The sequence below is a fragment of the Merops nubicus genome, unplaced genomic scaffold (genome assembly GCF_000691845.1).
Source record: "Merops nubicus isolate BGI_N331 unplaced genomic scaffold, ASM69184v1 scaffold17041, whole genome shotgun sequence".
Lineage (NCBI taxonomy): Eukaryota > Metazoa > Chordata > Aves > Coraciiformes > Meropidae > Merops > Merops nubicus.
In genome coordinates, this window is record NW_008586417.1 from 26,139 (window position 1) to 45,010 (window position 18,872).

At 41.9% G+C, this 18,872-nt stretch overlaps 1 protein-coding gene across 1 annotated transcript in view; it reads left to right on the forward strand.

Annotated features, from left to right (window-relative positions):
- Window positions 1-18,380, forward strand: part of NUAK1 (NUAK family, SNF1-like kinase, 1) — a 21,680-nt gene extending 3,300 nt beyond the window's left edge. The window contains exons 2-6 of the mRNA XM_008948647.1: window positions 7,779-7,930; window positions 9,141-9,206; window positions 15,586-15,705; window positions 16,008-16,140; window positions 17,227-18,380. Coding sequence (XP_008946895.1) covers window positions 7,779-7,930; window positions 9,141-9,206; window positions 15,586-15,705; window positions 16,008-16,140; window positions 17,227-18,380 — 1,625 coding nt within the window. The remainder of the gene's footprint in view (window positions 1-7,778; window positions 7,931-9,140; window positions 9,207-15,585; window positions 15,706-16,007; window positions 16,141-17,226) is intronic.
- The last annotated feature ends 492 nt before the right edge of the window (window positions 18,381-18,872 follow it).

The following is an 18,872-nucleotide window of genomic DNA, read 5'->3' on the forward strand; positions in this document are numbered from 1 at the left end:
GCATCAGGCCTGATTCTGCAAACATTTAAACATGTGTTGGACCAATCATGAGAGTGAAGTAACACTTGGTACATTCGGGGGTGAGCACGGAAGTCTTTGTAGCATGAAATACAGGGTCTACAGGAGTGTTCCAGTGCTGGAAGAGTCGTCTTTGGTCAGCATAACCGTACAGAGAAATCCATCCATTTGCAAGATGCACTTAAAAATTAAGAGATTATTTGCTAATATATCTGTAGAAATAGTTTAATGAAGATATTACCTGAAGAATGAATAAATATTAGGATCACAATCCAGTGCCCATGGAACACAATGACATTGGTGTGAACAAATAACTGAAGGAGAGCACATGCTAGAGTGCTTTGTTGGGTTGGGGCCCGGGTGCTTAGAACCCTGCTGGACCCTTCACAGCAACATGGCACAAAAAATGGATCTCCCATGTAAGGAGGACTTCTTACTTTTCTTTTACATAGGTTGCATTTTTGGTGCTCTTAAGAAAAAGCACAGAGATTCTCCATCAAGTATCTACAAGTCCACAGTGACTTGAGCTAGGTTACATGCTTTAGTTAATCAAGAAATTGGTTTAGCTCTTCTGTACTTTCAGATCCCAAAGGCAACCGAAGATCTGACAATGTGTAATGGTGGTGGTGTAGCATTCCAGGATACTCATCTTACTTGCCAAATCCATGTTCTGTCTCACACTTTCTGTCAGACTTGACGCAGCAAAAAACTTGTGCACGCTTGGTGTTTCAGGCACATGTAGGCCTGTCTCCAACACAGGCCTCCTTAAGTTGTGCCACTCAAGTCACCACGTTGTTAGCAAAAGCAGCCGTGTTGCCAAATATCTGCCTGGGTGGCAGCTGGCAAGGTGCATGAGCATGAGCCATTGCTGACAGTCTGTGTCCCCTCCAGCAGCACCAGCTCAGGCAGGTGTCCCCTGCCGTCAGCTGCAATATGCACTCCTGGATGGGGCAGGCAGCCAGGGACCGATGGCAGCTCAAACCATGGGCAGGTTTGTGCATGGGTAGGACAGAGTTACATGTTTCAGGCTGATGGTGCTGGGGAGGCACTCCCAGCCTCAAACCCTGGTGCCTAATGACTTCAGCCCTTCTGTGCACAAAGCACCTGAAAAAGTCAAAAGTCCCTCAAAACATCACGTGGACAACTGGGCTTTAAACAAGAATGATGAAAGTTGGAAAGCTGGAATGATTTTTTAATTATTATTTAGCCAAGAGAAAGTACTTAAGCAGTGACACTATTTAACCACATTTCTAATTGATTTCCTGTAATTATCTAGGCTTTTGACCTTCGAGTTCTTCATTCCCATTGTTTTCAGTTGATAATGTCCAAGAAAATAAAGTAATACTTTCAGGAGTCTGGCAGTAGTAATGAAACAAGCTTAAATAAACTTAACTCTTCAGTTACCATGCTGCACCTTATGAATTTCCTATTGTTCAGGGTGGTTGCCTAAACAACAGTTTGTCGGACATGATACAAACTCAACAGTGTGAGATCATTTGCAGATCCAGTTCAGAATCTGTTAAAATCCTGATGTCAAAATTGGGATGTCAAAATGATTGCAAGCAATGATGAAATTAATTTCTATCTTTCTGTTTACACAGTCTTCCCACTACAATGTAAATGTTTGCTTGACTGAGGTTCCTCAGCAGTTTGTAATCATAACTTTTTTTAAAAAGGGGAATTAGCTATTGTATTCTTTGCTGTAGCATGTTATTGTGGCCAAATTAACAACGTTCGTTTTCCCTTCCATTTTAAAGAGTAGACCATCAAAATCTACATATCCTGTCTCATTTGCTGCAAAACAACCTCGGCAAGGGTAATGGTTCTTGTTCTGATTTAATCTTCTCAGTGGGGAGTAAGTGATAGTATGCTGTCTGATTTAAAATGATTATTACAGGATCTTAACTACATTCCTTTAATTTCAGAAGAGGTGCAATTCAGCTGAATAAGGCCATAATTCAGGAAAACAATTTAACACAAGCTTAGCTTTAGAACACGCACTTTGTATCTCCCTATCTTCCATTATAATTAAGCACATGCGTAAATTTACGCATATATGTACAAGTGGTTTTCTGCATTTGACCTTGGATATTTTCATGTCTGCTGTATTAAAAAAACAGTTATAGAAGTAATAATACTTTAAAAGTATTATTAAAGTATTATTAGGAGTACATTAGTACAGCCCCCCTATGCCAAGGGGCTGTAAAGCTTTCAAAGCAGTCAACAACACAGAAGACACATTGGGCTGAATTTCTAAGGTAAAAATCACTTTTTGGTACTCAGTCTTTCTGAAGATTAATTTGAATCTTATTACACTAGTGAGGTAATTAGGTCATACATGACTTTTCTGAATGAAAAGGTTATTCTGGTCTGCATCTCTGAAATTAAAAACAAACTCACTTGTTCTTTTGATTTGGCTGACCTTTAATAAAAGAGCATTTTGTAGCAGTGGAAAGGTACTTCTGTCTGTGGCTGTTAGGAGAGTAATAAAAATACCGCTGAATGGAAAGACACCAGATGGAAGGAATGTCAACATACTGGAACTAATTTAGGAGATTGCTCTGATAGAGAGCAAAGGCATGAAGGGAATTCAAATGGTTCTAGTGCGAAGACATTGGCCGCCCCTCTTAAACTAACAAACTAAAATCCTTACCCCAGGGTTACATGTAAACCAAATGGAATCAGCCCACAATTTAGTAGTGTCCATTAAGGGGGGGAGAAAAAAATCCACCCCCCTATGGCACTCGCTCTGACTTTAGCATCGTATAAGCTGGGAGAATGTGATTTGTTTTGCTTTTTGAATTTGGTAGTAAGTCCAAAGCAACCTGTCCTAATGGAGAGGTGTAAAACATGTACTATTAAAGCTTTCTTTACTGATGTTTGCAGAACCATGCCTTTGTGAGTTTTCAACACTTTTAGGCTGAAGTCCATCTTAGCATTTAGAAGGCTAATGAGTGTGTTCATCCACAGTCAAACTAGTCCTGTGGAGTTTCAGTGGAATTGACTTTGATGTAGCTAAAGGGAAGAATTTAGCGGTAGGGTTGAAGAGTTCTGATCAGCAAGAGGTCCCTGTGCAACTAGTGCTGTTTGGAAAATAGAAAGCTGTAGATAGAAGTAGAGTTCGTCATTTCACAGCCTCTAAATATAAATAAGTGGAGAGATTATATCCAAGAATTATTGCTATAGTAGAACAGCCTGTGAAAGAGACAGATTGTCGATGTTACAAAATGTACTTTTTCTCAGATATGTCTTTGGTAGTGAGAAGTGAAGTTCTTTCCCAGTTTCACGTTTATATTCTTCATTGAGCTCTGAAGCCAGCAGATTTGGTTTCAATTATCAGCCTAGAAGAACTTTGTATAGAACTAACTTTCTTTTTTTTTTTTCCCCCCAAATAAACAAGCAAAAACGTTAGCGTTAAGAGGGGAGTTTAAAGAATAGCTGTAAAAAGCCTTTCTTTGACCACTGCATCTTAAGCACCCTTTGTTGCTTTGGTGGAGTGCTGCTCTTAGCTTCTGCCAAGGCTCTTGGTGCAAATATATCAAGTCCAAGCAAGCCCACTGGAAAATGCTGTTTCTCCAGGTTGCCATGACCCATGTCTTAGCACATTAACAAATATCTCTTTCTCATCTCCTGTGGATGCAGTCACGTTCCTCGCACCTTACAGTACTTCCCTTTCCTGCTCCCTGGTTCTTGATGTGCTCTCACAATGCTGTCCCTCCATCCTTCTCTGTGGCCACATGGAAGTGTAGCCATCTCAAAAGTCAGTCCTTCATCCTGGAGGCAAAGTCTGAAAAGGATTACTTTAGTTTTGCAGCCACTACCCTGCACTACTTAACCACTATGGCTGAGGTAGTGCAGCAACTCTCCCACCCCACCAAAGTCTTGTTGCAGCTCTCCCAGCGTAGCTCAGCTTGCAGAACGGTGGAATGAATGCAGTGGCTCAGAAATAAATGACACACAGCTTGTAGCAAGCATTTCTTCTGCTGCTGTCTCCTCCAATGTGTGGAGCCTCATGCCTTGTATCTAAGCAACCCCCATCTCTTGATTTGTGATTGGCAGACTGTCTCTCCTGCTACTACATCTGGGTGTTCGTACTGACAGTTTTCCACTTATCTTATTTAGCCAGCTGTTTGCAGACTACTGATGGTTTGAAAGAAGCAAGAGCAGCCCCACCTTTTTTTTTATGCATAACCTCCCGCCTTTCCATGACCCTGGTCAGGGTTGAGGAGCAGGCCTGTACGAGGTGACCATCCTGTTGGTTGCAGGCCGCGGGACCTTCCCGGGGCGCAGCATCCTGCCGAAGCCGTGTATCTCTGCTGGCAGGAGCTGCAGCCAGGGCTCAGGCTCACTTCTGGGCTGGACTGAGTTTCAGAATGAATATGTGGTGGGATGGCAGGTAATAAATCATCTGCAGCAAAAACAAAGAGTGAACCAAGCAGTCTCAGAAGCTATATGGAGGCAATCCGTCCATCATCAGCCCGCAGGTTACAGCCCAGGTGTTAACAGGGCAGTGTATTTATTACCTCATTATTATTTGCAGCCAGTCAATCCAGCCTTTAATTAATGCCCCCCTCTCTTCCCCCAGCCGTTGGCCACAATGCTTTCTTGGAGCATATGTTTATAAAACTACATACTGTGCTCAGAAGGGAAATTCAGAAGTGTTTGTATGAAGCCTGCCTGGCATCCTAACTACTACTGTGAAAATTCGTGGTGTACGTGGCTGATGGTCTGAGACTTGCCAGAATACTACCTTGTCATGTGCCTGATAGTTTTGACAACTGAATTCCTCTTTATGATTTTGTGTGTGTATAGGCATAAATCCTGCTGCCTTTCTACTCCCTCCTCATTCAGTGGCAGTTCTCATTTAAGATGTTCTTGTCCCCTGTTCAGTTCCCTCAGTTCCTGTTCCGTGTGTGCCCTCTCATGAGATTCAGCTGATACAATGGAGGTGCTCTGAACTGAAATGATGCAATTGTAAAAAAATATCTCCCTGGAAGAAAAAAATATTCTTCATTCACCTCTGCTCCTTGGTGAAGAGATAAATTGCTGTTTATTTCTGTAATTGTTGAGCTATGATGCTGCTGAGGAGACCTCTGTAATGTCATGTAAGTCCAAGGGCACTGTCCTTTCCACAGTGCTCCCTCATGAAGAAAAAGAATGTGCCCATTTGTCCTGAGTGTGCTGGTAAACTCAAATCTGAATATGAGTTACTGGGATTCTTATATTCTCATTGATTCTAGTGTGGTTTTGTGACAAAAATTCAGAATTTGGAACAATGATTTATGCTTTCCTAAATTCAATTTTAAGGTATTGTCTCAGTTACGTAAAGGGCATAATGGAAAATTCGAAATGGAAAGTACCTTTAAGTGCATATTCCTTCAAACCAAGCGCTTTCCACTTCATTTCTGTAGAAATACAGGAAAATATGTCTGGATCAGGACTTGTATTAATATGGCAAATTTTAGTCCAGAAAAAATTAATGTTGGAATTTGATTTGAGAAAGCTCTCATGACTGAGTGATGAAAGATAAACTTTAATAAAAACAGAGGCTGGAGGAATGCTCCCTCATAGCAGGGCTGTTATTGCTGTTATTGTCATCATCAGCACTGAAGACCTGGTAGGGCATCAACAGTTGGGAGACCTAGCTGGGAAGAGCAGAGGGCCTCTTCACTCTCATCTGTGTCCCTCTGGTGAGGCAAAAGTCCCCCTGAGCCTCAGGGTGGTCCTTGGCTGGTGTTGCTTGTGAGTGTGCATTCCATGAGAGTCCACTGAGGTCAGTGGTGCTGTGTGGTAACTTCATGTACATGTGTGTGATGACAATAGCAAATGATAACAGTCATTGAATCAGCTGAGGTTTTGGGGGGTGGGGACTTTTTTTTTTTTTGTTTTGTTTCGTTTGTTTGTTTTTGTGTTTGTTTGTTTGTTTGTTTCTTTGTTTGTTTTGTTTTTTACCAAATCACTTAAATAAGAGCATTGTTAGTGACTTGTCTCAGCTTACTGGAACGATTTCTCTTTGCCTTCCTAAACATCCCAGTATCTAACAGGCCATTCCAAGTGCAGAGAAACAAATGTGTGCGTTACTACTTTATTGGTAACTCATCACAGCACTTCCCTCTGTGACACAGGGCATGTTCAGTTTTTCCCAGACAGTATCAGTCTGTCGTTCTTGGAGAGGATACTGTAAGTATAATCCGTCCAGAGACGGCTCTTCCAGTTTCCGAAGTGTATTGCTAATGAGGATGCACATAGGATGTAATCACTGGCAGGAGCCTCTGCTTCGGGGTACAGCGAGGCCAGCAGACAAGTAAGCGGCCAATTTTATCTGGCGGTTTGCTCTCCCTTTTATCAGAGCTGTTTGGCCAGGGTTCAGGGGTGTTAGAGGGAACCGCAGAGGCTTTGGCTAGTAGAATTGACTGACAAGGTGTGAGAGGACATGAGACAAAGCCTAAGAGCAGCAAATATCTGAGTGTTGAGAGAGGCAGCTTCGCATTTCACTGCAAGAGCTGGTTTGGTGGTTGTTTTTTTTCTAAAAACACTGAGGACTTCTGGCTGAGCTTCGCTGAAGAGATACAGATATACCAGGCAGTAGGGCTGGTCAAAACTAACATCCGTTTTTAATAACCCCTATAACCTCATTAATTCGCAGATGCTTTGCTGCCAGTGTGACTTAGCCTCAGCAGACTGCTGCCACAGATAAAAGGAAAAACACCATGTTTTAATATGAGCGGGAGTTATTTATGGCAGGTGCAGGAAGTTTCCAGTGGGTTGCAGTGGATTTTCGATGTCAGAAGGGAAAAACTCTTTAACAGTCAGGGCATTATGGCAATTTGAGACTACTCACAGCCTGTGTTACTGGATTAAATGCTATCTGCAACTCCCAGGGAAGTCCTGACAGCGTGTGGGACAGAGTACCCTTAGCCTCAAAGAAGAGTCAAGTTGTGACGTGTATTAGACGAATGTTCCTTGCACTGCTTATGTGGGGGTTGTGCATTGTTACCGGCTCCATGCAAGTGGCAAAGGATGTATCTACAGCATGCAATGGGATACGTGGTACAGGCATGAAATATGTGAGCTTGGGGATGAACTTGGTGCGTGAGACAGGGTGCAGAGCTGTACAGCTCCAGAGACATTGCAGCCACTGCTAGCTCAAGTGTCTGTGCCCACCATGCTGTTGCACAGAGTTAGGCTGGAAGAGGACATGTACCTCAGTTCTCCTGCTGGATTTTGATGATAGGTCAAAGCCAACCAACAGTTGTTATAAGCCAAATGGTAATCCTATATCAGCCAGTTGTTGAAGACAGAGCTTATTATGCCTTCTCTTAAACCTTTCCAAATGATGTGAGAGCCCCTGTTTCCTTCTGTCCTCTGTCCTCAAGAGGACTACTGGTAAGAGGCAGTCCCAGCTGGAGCAGGGGTTAGTGTTAAGGTGTTGCTAGCACAAGTGTCCACCTCATGTCATTAGGATCAAGTTGACTTTGCCACCCTGTGACCACATATTATAGAGGCAAAGAGCTCCTGTAGCCATATGAAAGTGAAGATAACCTCAGATTCCTTCTCTCTGTCTGAAATGTTGTAATCTTCTTCTGGAAAAGCTTAGCTTTGGAACTGGCTTTTTGCAGTGGGGTCAGTAGTCCACCCCTCCAAGCTGCAGTGATGGTACAGGGTGTATTGATTCTTCCTGAGTCTTCTTTGCTCTTTAGCGTCAGTTTTCAAATGTATCAAATCAACTGTGTTGTTTTTTTTTCTTTTCTCCTGTGCAGTGTTTGAAAATAAAGATAAGATTGTGATCATCATGGAGTATGCAAGTAAAGGAGAGTTGTATGATTACATCAGTGAGAGGCGTCGACTAAGTGAAAGAGAGACAAGACACTTCTTTCGACAAATAGTCTCAGCTGTACATTACTGCCACAAGGTGAGCAAAGGACATGATGCTAAAATATGCTATTTGGAGGCTGATTAGTGACATATTTCAAAGTGTGTCTGAGGCAACAGCATTCATTATTATGTGTCACAACATGTGATTCTATCAGTACAACAGATCTTCATTAAAAGTGCTACTGCCTGTTTTTAAAGACTAAGGATGTTTTCCTGTGTGATGGCAGATACCAGCTACTCCCTTATGTTACATTGTATTTTTGCCTTGGAAATAATTCTTCTGACCAAACCAAACCAAACCAAACCAAACCAAAACCCAAAACAATATTAACTAGAAAAGGCATCCCACAGAACTTCTACTACATTAACATTAATACACTGAAACAAATTATAGTTTGCAATTTGAATATGCAAGTGAACAACTTGAGGAAATAAATGTATGAAAGAAGCAAGCCAAGAGAAGGTACGAGTGTTCATGTATAAGCTTTAGCATGTGCTCATTCCAGGTAGAAAAAAGTAATTTTTCCAGATGTAGTAAGAGCACTAGACAGATACCCTTTGCTAATGACTTTATCCATGGTGGTACCCACTAGAATAACAAGTTAAGCCCAAGGTAGCTGACTGGCTGGACCTTATATCCCTGCTTATGAACTAACTGCACAGAGCGAAAAGGTTCACAATGCTAAAAGCAATGAGCAGCCTATACAATTTTTCATTTGAATTCTTATACACTTGAGTTCTGATAAACAAGTCCATTAATTTTTCACAGATTTCTTTAAAGCAGGCTCTGAATTAAACCCATCTTATTCGCTTCCATCCCTAACATTTACAGTCCTTTAGGATTATAACTCCCCCATCCACGTGGCTGCACGTTGGAGGAATGGCTTTTGTAAAGACAAACGTCATTGACAGATATTGTTTTCTGGTGCCTGGGAAGAATATATTGCTTTCACACAGTGGGGGCAGGATCCAGGCTGGAATTAAGTTCTGAAAAGACACCCCCCAGCCCTCCACTCCCCCACGCCCCCTACTGTTTTAGAGGCTTTGTGGGAGGACAGATTCCCGTCATTCTTCCCTTAACCACACACCAAGTGACTAATACATCGCCTGTCACTAGTTACTGGGCCATGAGTGTTATGACAGTGAAATCAGCCCTGAAATGTAGATGCAAAGACCACCCTGCCAGCTCACCTTTAATTTTCCCAATATTTTCTCATTTTCTTTCCCATTTTTTTCTTCCATTTTAGAATGGCGTTGTCCACAGGGACCTAAAACTGGAAAACATCCTTCTTGATGACAATTTTAATATTAAGGTATGATTCTTTTTCTCAGCTTCTTGGTATGGATTTGTGTGTTTTGTAAAATTTTATTCAAGGTATTAGAAAATCTAGTGTTATGGCAACAGCTACTAAGCAACTGCATCTGGCAAGAGGCCTAGTGGTTTGGAGGCTGGGAGAAGAGCAACACTGTTGAGAAGTCATATATGCTAAATGAGCTTTGCATAATTTGGGGGAGAAGACCCTGTCCTGCCACCCAAAAGCAAGCAATTCCCAAAGCCGTATCTGTTTACTGGTCGAAAACAGCAGAACACTTAACACAGTCAGGTTTATTGTACAAATGATATTATTGCTGGCTGCTGCTGGGGCTAGGAAAAAAACTCTCCTGGTCTACAGGGTTCAAGTGCCTCCTACAGAACACTCTGAAAGTTCTTTTGATCATGGCTGGAAAATAAGCAAATGGAGTTTCAAAATAAACCTCGTAAAGCACATGTGCTTCATTAGGAAATGGCCTTGAAACTCCAGACATAAACGTATACTTTGGATAGTGATGTCAGTGATATCATTTCCATGTCATTTCTCCCCAGTGAAAGCATGGGAATGACCTTTTTTCCCTTCTTCTTCTTTTTTTCCTAATAGCTGTGGCATAAAAGTAGTGTAGAGATGAGTGTAGTTTCTAGGTGGCCGAATCTGTTTCTCCTCGAGCTTTGTTCCTCCCTGGATGGCTGGATGTGAGAGTGGCTGGGTGTGCTCATCTATGGGCAGACAAATGGAGGGAGGGACCCCAAAGAGTTTCTGCTGATGCTTGGGCATCCTTGTTTAGTTAAGAAAGTAATTGAGGGGCTCCTTGCATAGCCAGATATCTAAATAGTCTGGATCTTCATTTTGTCTCCACGGAAAGCCGTGGGGCTGCACGCACTACCTTCTGTACTTCACTCTGGAGAGATTGTCTTCATTTTAAGCTGATGTGCAATGTTAATGGAAAGTAACATATGGTAGCTGCCATCTGTGTAATGCTGATGACAGAAGCTAACTTGGATCAACTAGTGGATTAAAGGCACATAAATGTGTGGCATCTAAAAATAGGCTTTTACAGAAGGCCCCTCCAATGCAATACTTGGACATTTTGCTGTTAACATCCAGTGTTGGAGCAAACCTCCCCATGCCTGCTCCTACAGGGACACTGGCTGCAGGAGCTCGAGCTGTTCTCAGCAGTGCTAAAAACAAAAAGTAGCCTTTCTAGGACATTGTATATGAAACAGGCTTCCGCAGGCAGGATGACCTTTCTTTCCGCATTACGGCCAAACTATCTTCCCAGCTAATCAGAGAACTCTTGAGAGAAAAGAGGAATTTGTGGAATTTGCTAGCTGCAGTGGCCTGCATCTCCACACTGTGGTCCTCATATGCAAAACCAATCACTTCCCCAAGCCTCCAGGGAGCTGTGCTTTGTCTGAAGGCTCCGCTCCCTCCCCTGTCTTCTTTATGGGAGTCTAATCATCCTCTGGGGAGAGCGGCAGGAGGGGGCAGGGATGGGTGGCTGAGTAAAGACTGTGGAGGTGACCGTGGGGCTTCAGAACCACAGGTGCAGTTCAGCTGCCGTACCCAGTGGTACAGCTCTCTTTTTTTTACACCTCATGGCTAAGATAATCTTTGAATACTTGATGTGAAGCACACTGCCACTATTTCCCTGATGCTGAAGCTTTGTCTGTGTTACTGTGGTTTCTGTGTTACTTCCACAGAATTATGTTTCCCGTTTTGTTTCACTAAACAGTAACCGTTGGCAAGGAAACCCATATGGAGTTGTAAATTATGTATTAGGAGTAAATTTATCAGGTCCTCTTTCTGGGAGTATTTATATATGATTTATTCAGGCAGAAAAAAAGAGATATGCAGTTTGGGATTCAGTATTGACTGATAGCTTCAAGAACTCAGTGGAAAGTGTTTTCTTGAAAAGGAGTGATAGTCTTAGCTGTACTTTCCCAGTATTTATATTTCATTCAGTGGATTACAAAGCACTTACAAATTGGCAGTTTGATTGTAAAAGTGAGAAAATTAAAGGAATCCCTTTGGTTTTGGGTGCAACGTGCAATTAAATATGTGTGATCTATACAGTCTGATATACGAAATCATGTCATAGTAATGTGAAGAAAAAAATAAGATGTTGTAAAAATAGATCCGTGTATAGCAACTTAAGCAATACTTTTAGAACAGGAAATAAAGAGAACAAGTAATCCATTAGAAATTATTATTCAACCTAAAAGGGGCCCAAGACATTTTACATGATACTACACTCGCTTGAAAACTGTTCTTCAATTTTAGCTAATTAAATGAAAATCTTGAAGCAGCGTATGGAGATATAATTGGCTTTTTTAAAGGAGTTACGATAGTAAGAAAAGTCTCTGGAAATGGAGTCATGTGTCCTAGTAGAGCAACTAGGAAACACCAGTGTCTGGAAACTGACAAAGAAATTCACATTTTGAAGAGTTCTGCAGGTCTGCAGGCCAGGAAGGTGATGGGGGGAAGAAAGGGATCTGATCTGTGGTATGGAATTATGTTTTTCAGGGACTTGGTGTATGTGGTAGTATTTCCTGCGCGGTATTACTTAAAACCCCTAAACGCAACAAACACAAGTGAATAAAATGAGTTTTAAACACTTGTGAGGCTGAACTTGCACACAGATCTCTGGGGTACAAAGAGTTCATCCAGCCAATTAATCAAACGGTCACTTTACTCCCCAGATAGGCACCCAACTGTCCAGCAGAAACCCCGAGTGTGAATGTTTCTCCTGGGACCTAGCCTGCCTGTGGGGGTCAATAGTGGGGCACAATCCTAGAGCTAAACCTTACGAAGACACTGCAGCCTCCCAGGGCAGAAGAGCGTAGTTTGCTTTCTTGCCTTGTTCATGGTGCCATGTTGTTTAAAGAAGTAATGCAGCAATGAATTTAAGGTTTCTGCTGCATGTTCAACCCTCTTCTTCCTCACATTGATGTGCCAGCTGCTAACAGCACAGTTCACCTTAGAGTACTCTGTTCTCCTTTCAGCTGCCTGCACTTGATGACTTCCACCCCCCAGTTCTAGGTAGCCTGGACCTGCCCCCTCTGCTCGCCCCAGGTTCCCAGAGATGGGTACAGCTGCTGCCCCCACTGCACAATGGCAGAGCAGCCTCTTGCTGGCATTGTCATCTCATCAGGAGGATCTCATTGTTCATAATCCTAAGGCAGCTGGAAGTGGGCAGGGTCAGACAGGCAGCAGGGCTAAGGCAACCTCAAAGGACCAAAAGAGCTGCCCTTTGTGGGACGAGATTCGTGATAGCTGTGGGCATTTGCCTTTGGTGGTCTCCAAAAAAGCCTTCTGGTGGTGCTGCCTTCTCTTCATTAGTTCTAAGAGGACTGAGGATGTTACTTTTTGGGTTGTTGTAGGCATGAATTTACTAGAAGAAATAGCAGTGATGTGAGGATGTAGTTGTCTCCATTTGCCAATAACTGCTGCAGTCTGGCCTGATGAGAACCACACGTCCCCAAGCACTGCAGCTCTTCCCAGTGTTTAAATCTCTAAAACTGCATTTGGGGAGGCTTCTGGACTGGGAATTGCACCTAAAAGAGACGTCTAGCAGAGGCTGATGTAAACTATGTGATCAACCCCAAAGTGATAGAAGGAGAGAAAAATGCAAGTATAATAGTAATATAATCCTACTAACTACACTTTCTCTTGGGCTGGTAAGGGGACACCAATCAGACTAACCACTGAAAACCCATGAGGGTTTCATATATACAGAGTAAGTATATGTAATTGGGATTTACCTTGCTGGAAGTCTCACTGACTGCACATACGTTTCATTTGCTTTAAGAGACCTAATTATTTCTTTATCTACAGTACAACGAGACAGATTCTGAAGTGGGGTAAAACTGACTGTTTCCATGAGTGTGAACTTCATGGAGTTTATAGTCCACACTTAAACAATAAATTACATCTGGTTTAACATAGCTAACAGTAAATATGATACATACACCTCCTGAGGCGAGGGGAATAAAAGTCCACTTCCCTGCTCCTCCCAATTTAGGAAGTTTTTTTGACTTGATGCCTTAGTTCCATTTAAGTGCCAAGAACATGAAGTAATGTTGGCTTCTATTAATCTTGTTTTGGGGGGCATGACAGTTTTAATGGAAAAAGCTGATAAACATCAGTCTGTGAGTATGGGAGTGGACTGTAACATAAATACTCTTTTCCTGAATGGTCAAAATGAGACCATGAATGCCCAAGTCTGAGAGTTTCTTAGTGTGAACAATGGTATGTGTATCCCTATATATATTCATGCACATCCACACGCATTTTATACATTCCATGGTGTTAAAGGAATGTATTTTCTTAAGGAATCACGCTGTGCAGTGTTTGTCCTTGTCTTAGCTGCATCCTGAACTAAAATAAAACTCAATGACCAGCACGAATTTTTAACACTGAAATGATCCCATTCTTCCCCTGATTGACAGGGCACACTTCATAAGGCTTAAAACCAACTTCCTGCAAGCCAGGCAGGGTGACTTGATAAGAAAGTGGAATTTAGGGCAATTAAGTGCAATCTGAGCCATGAGAATATGTTTGCAGACTGCAATTGTACACCAGCTGTTTTCAATGACATTCCAGCCATACAATGAAGATTTTACAAACCACATTGATTTAAGGGTTGTGTTTTCTGCTGTGGGTTGATAATACACTGTTCAAGGGACTGAGTGATTTCAAGCTATGAATGGACATGGTGGGATAAATTAACATTAATGAATATTAATCAACTGCTCTTTGAGTGGGATATTATGAGTCCAGATTGTCAGCGGAACACCTGCACAAGCAGAACATCTAAACAGCAGAGAGTGAAGTGTGAAGTCTCTTTGTTGCTCCGTGACTTCAAGATTTTTGTGAAAACGGTGTATTAAAAAAAGTTTATATTTCTACTATGAAAGTTTCTGTATATCCATATTTATAAAGTGTATGTTGGGTTTTCTGAGGGGGGGTGGTAAAGAGAAAATTGGGAGCTTCTGTCCATGCTTCACCAGCTTAGTTCATTTTGGTCTCAACTGCGACATTTTTAGGTGTGGCTGTAGGAGTTTAGATAGTAAAGAGAAAGGCTTTTTGTCTCACAGGAGTTCAGTACACATTGTAGTTAAACAGGTATTAGAGGCACTAATGATACACTTTTTAGAAAAAAAAACAAAACAAAACATCACAGGAGCGAGTGATGCTGCTGGTAAATCCTTTTCTTTTCCATTCACTTTGTGTTTTTTTCAATTTTCTTTTTCAAAAATTCCTTGGATTTAATTGCTTTGTAGTAGAAAAGACCCAAATAAGGTGAAGAAAACCCAGAGAAAACTACTTTTAGTAGCTATAATACCTTTTTTATGCTTGTGCTTTTGGTCTTTTGTGTACGCCTTGCGTCTGTAGTAGGCAGTAATAAAAGTATCTCTGGGAAACAGAAGCGTTTGGGTTTTAAACAAGATAAAAAATGAGATGTGTTGCCTTGTGCTAGAGGAACAAAGGAAATGCAAAGGCTGTGGGAGTATTTAGTGTTGCTATCCTCAGCCTTTGTTTTGTAAGAACAAGAAAAGAGAACTGAAGTAAACAAACTATTTGGACCTGATCCTGCAGTTCCTACGTGGGCAAAATTCCCAACAATTCTCAAGGGAAGTTTTGTTTGTGTGGGGAAAGCCGGATTTGGGCCCATTGTTTCCAGTTAGGAACCAGACGTGTTTATTATCTCATGATAGACATCTCGTGTGCTTAACAGCTCAGAGTCCTCAGCCGGAGTCCCTGAATCTGGAAAAGTTAATGAGTGCTTCACTTCCCCCTCCTTCAAGCGTAGCTAAGTTCCAGATGATTTAAAAAATCACTTTCTTCTGAAATGCTTAGTTTCCTGTGACACTCCTGCCTCACTCCTCCTGTTGAATTTAAAGGTTTTGGCTTTCAGCTTGCATATGCATGATAAGAATGGTAATACTTTCTGCTTGCTTTCCTTTGGTATTAATGATTATACAAGATGAAGAGCAGTCAGTGAACAGCAGGCCCAGTGTCTCCCAGACTGAGATTGTCTTTGCAAGCATATGCAATTCATCTAGGATAAAATTACAGACTGGTGGTTGTTGAGTCAGTCAGTGACCTGTCTGTGAGTGGAACCAAAGCATCCTCATTCCTGATCTGGAGGATTTAACCTGAGGACCCTTCTCCTTCTCTGGAGGATCTTTACAGAGAAAAGTAAAAAAATCATAGAATAATGGGTTTGCCAGGGAACTTGAGAGATTATCCACTTTGAAATCCCTGCCCTACAACAGCGTCAAATATATAAAGCTAAGTCTTTCCTGATAAAGGATTTTCTGTTGCATTAAGATATTGTTAATACTACAGATGCCTTGTGTCATTCTGTTTGCAGATTGCCGATTTTGGACTCTCCAATCTTTATCACAAAGACAAGTTTCTGCAGACCTTTTGTGGAAGCCCACTGTATGCTTCCCCTGAAATAGTTAATGGACGACCTTACAGAGGCCCAGAGGTAAGAAGGGTCAGCTTTTCTGTGGTGGTATGGGGATGTCTTTGGTGATAATCTTCTTGAGGGTTAGTCTTAATGCTACCATTATTGCATGTGGGTTCAATCGGGTCTCTCCCATACTGAAAGTTCTCAAGCTGCCTTCATTCGCTTTGATTTGCTTTGCCTGTGGTTAGTCAGATGTTAGATACTGGTTTACCCATCAATAGGCACAGCTGGATGTGGTGCTGGTCCTGTGTTGCTAATGGCAAAGTGAAAGGTGGGGATCGGCTTTCCTGGGCTTCATACACATTGTCTCTGTATTTCAGGTTGACAGCTGGGCCCTTGGTGTATTGCTTTACACTCTGGTTTATGGAACGATGCCCTTTGATGGCTTTGATCACAAAAATCTCATCAGGCAGATCAGCAGTGGAGAATATCGTGAGCCAACACAGACCTCAGGTATAAAAAAAGAGTGAGGGCAGCATATTGAGCTGACAGGAGTTCAGAATGGAGGGTTTGCCTGGCCCCTTCCAACATGTTTCAGTGTCCTATTAGAACAATGAGGGGGGAAAAAAAATCATTCCCTTACTGACTTCATATGCTATCAATTCCCATCTGAGTACAGCATTTGCCAAAAGCCCTTTTGAAATTAAAGTTTTGTAGCAGGTAGATTTTATTGCCTTGGGGAAGCTGTAACAGGCTCTTTTAACTAGATCTATGACAGTGGAAGGTCTGTTAGCTGTGGCAAGTGGAATTGTTCAGACAAGCTGTAAACCGATGCAACACACTGGTACAGGTCAATGCTCTAACTTCACTGTGGTAGAACACAAGAGGGTGTAGAGCTGTGGTCACAGTGATGCAGTCTCTTGTCCAAGAAGGAAAGCCAAAATCTGACTTAATGCCATGATGTTTGCACTTAACTTCTAGTTAGAGGATAGCACATTAATCAGTCATCTGGCAGAACAGCATCAACTAAGTCTGGGTCATTGATTATACTGACTCTTTCTAGTCTTAAACATCTCTCTCTCTCTCTCTCTCTATATATATATATGTATATATTATATTTAAATGAATATTCATCATTTGCTTGCACTCCCTTTAGCTTTTCTGCCTTCTTGCTTTCTTTATGAAAATATACCTTTAAAATATAGAGAAAACTGCACCGTTGATGGGAAAAGTAAATACAAAAGCAATAATGTGTACATCATGTGAAATATCCCAATTTCCCTTTGTTTTCCCTTAAGGTTTGTAATTACTAGAGTTTGTAGGTTGGTCACTGCCTTGAGTAATGTGGAACAATTCACTGGCTAATACTGTACAAATATTAATTTCTTTAGTAACCAAGTGTATATATCCTAGGATTAATCATATTCTTCTGATGAGTAGTATTCAAGTGCATTTTCCAAAGCTTTGCCCCCTTTCACTTCTCCTGTTATAAGAAACATTATATTTGCTTATTTGATGGGCTTCACGCTTTCATTTTAAACTGATAAAACTTAGAATGCCCATATTCTAAATATTTTATATTCCATTCCTTGTCCATAGATGCTCGTGGTCTTATCAGATGGATGCTTATGGTGAACCCTGAACGCCGAGCAACCATTGAAGATATTGCCAATCACTGGTGGGTTAACTGGGGCTACAAGAGTAGTGTTTGTGACTGCGATGCTGTGAGGGACTCTGAGTCCCCGTTGCTGGCAAGATTCATTGACTGGCATCACCGTTCTACTGGCCTTCAACCAGAGACTGAAAACAAAATAAAGTGCCTTTCTAAGCCCAAGGGTCCTGAGGTCACACTAGAGAGACAAAGGTCTCTGAAAAAATCAAAAAAGGAAAATGATATTGCACAGTCCATCCAGGAAGGAGGAGCTGAAAATGCATCCAAACCCACCTCCAAGAGACCCAAAGGCATCCTGAAGAAAAGGAGCAACAGCGAACATCGTTCTCACAGTGCTGGTTTCATTGAAGGAGTGGTCAGTCCAGTGCTACCTTCTGCTTTTAAGCTGGAGCAAGAGTTGTGTAGGACTGGTGTAGCCATTAAAAGTGTTGTGGAGGGAGAGGTAGGGGGAAAATATGGCACTAAGCAGTCTTCACTAATGCCAAAAAAAGGAATCTTAAAGAAGACTCAGCAGAGGGAGTCTGGCTATTACTCCTCTCCAGAACGAAGTGAATCTTCCGAACTCTTGGACAATAATGATGAGACAGTAAACAGTGATGCTTCTCCAGGGGTCCCAGAGCCATCCAGAAATGGGTCTTACAGCCATTCCTGCAGGCGTAAGGGCATCTTGAAACATAACAGCAAATATTCTACCAGCAGCACTGAATCAGCTCTGATTAGCCCTGACACACCAACACTGGAGGCCATGGAAGAAGCCATCCTGCCCGGGGACGCATTACCTCGAAGTTACAGTCGCCCTTCCAGCGTGATTAGTGATGACAGTATTTTGTCCAGTGACTCTTTTGATTTACTGGATTTGCAAGAGAACAGGCCAAACAGGCAGAGGATACGGAGCTGTGTCTCTGCTGAGAATTTCCTTCAGATTCAAGACTTTGAAGGACTTCAGAACCGCCCACGACCACAGTATCTGAAACGCTATCGCAACCGTCTCGGGGACAGCAGTTTTTCCCTTCTCACAGACATGGATGATGTGACTCAGGTCTACAAGAAAGCCCTAGAGATCTGCAACAAGCTCAATTAGCAGAGGGAAGATGGAAAGGGAGGGAAGGGAGTTTTTCTGTGTACCTTTATGGTGGAGTAAGCCAGGTCACTGATTTGCTGACAATGGTAGGTTTTGCTTCAAAGGAGCTGAATGTACCTACTTAGCTGAAACTCCTAGTAAAGTAGCCCCAAAACCATCTCATACTTCTCTAATTTTGTGCCCTCAAAATATTGCCTACCTGGCCAGAGAAGTAACTTTGGTCTCTGTATACATGATGAAAGCACATCAGGATCTAGCAGACAAAAGCGTATCAAGTTTTGATGACTTGAAGTCAAAGCTAGACAGAATTAAAACTGGAAGTGAGGGACACATGTTCTGAGAGGTTTGTAATTAATATTAGATTAGATTTATCAAGAGAGGAGCTGAATTCTTCAAGTCAGTTTTGGATATCTTTTAGAAAGCCTTTATTTTCCCCTGAAGTTATTAATTTGGATACAGTCATTGCACATTGGGAATCTTTGGCTTGCATTA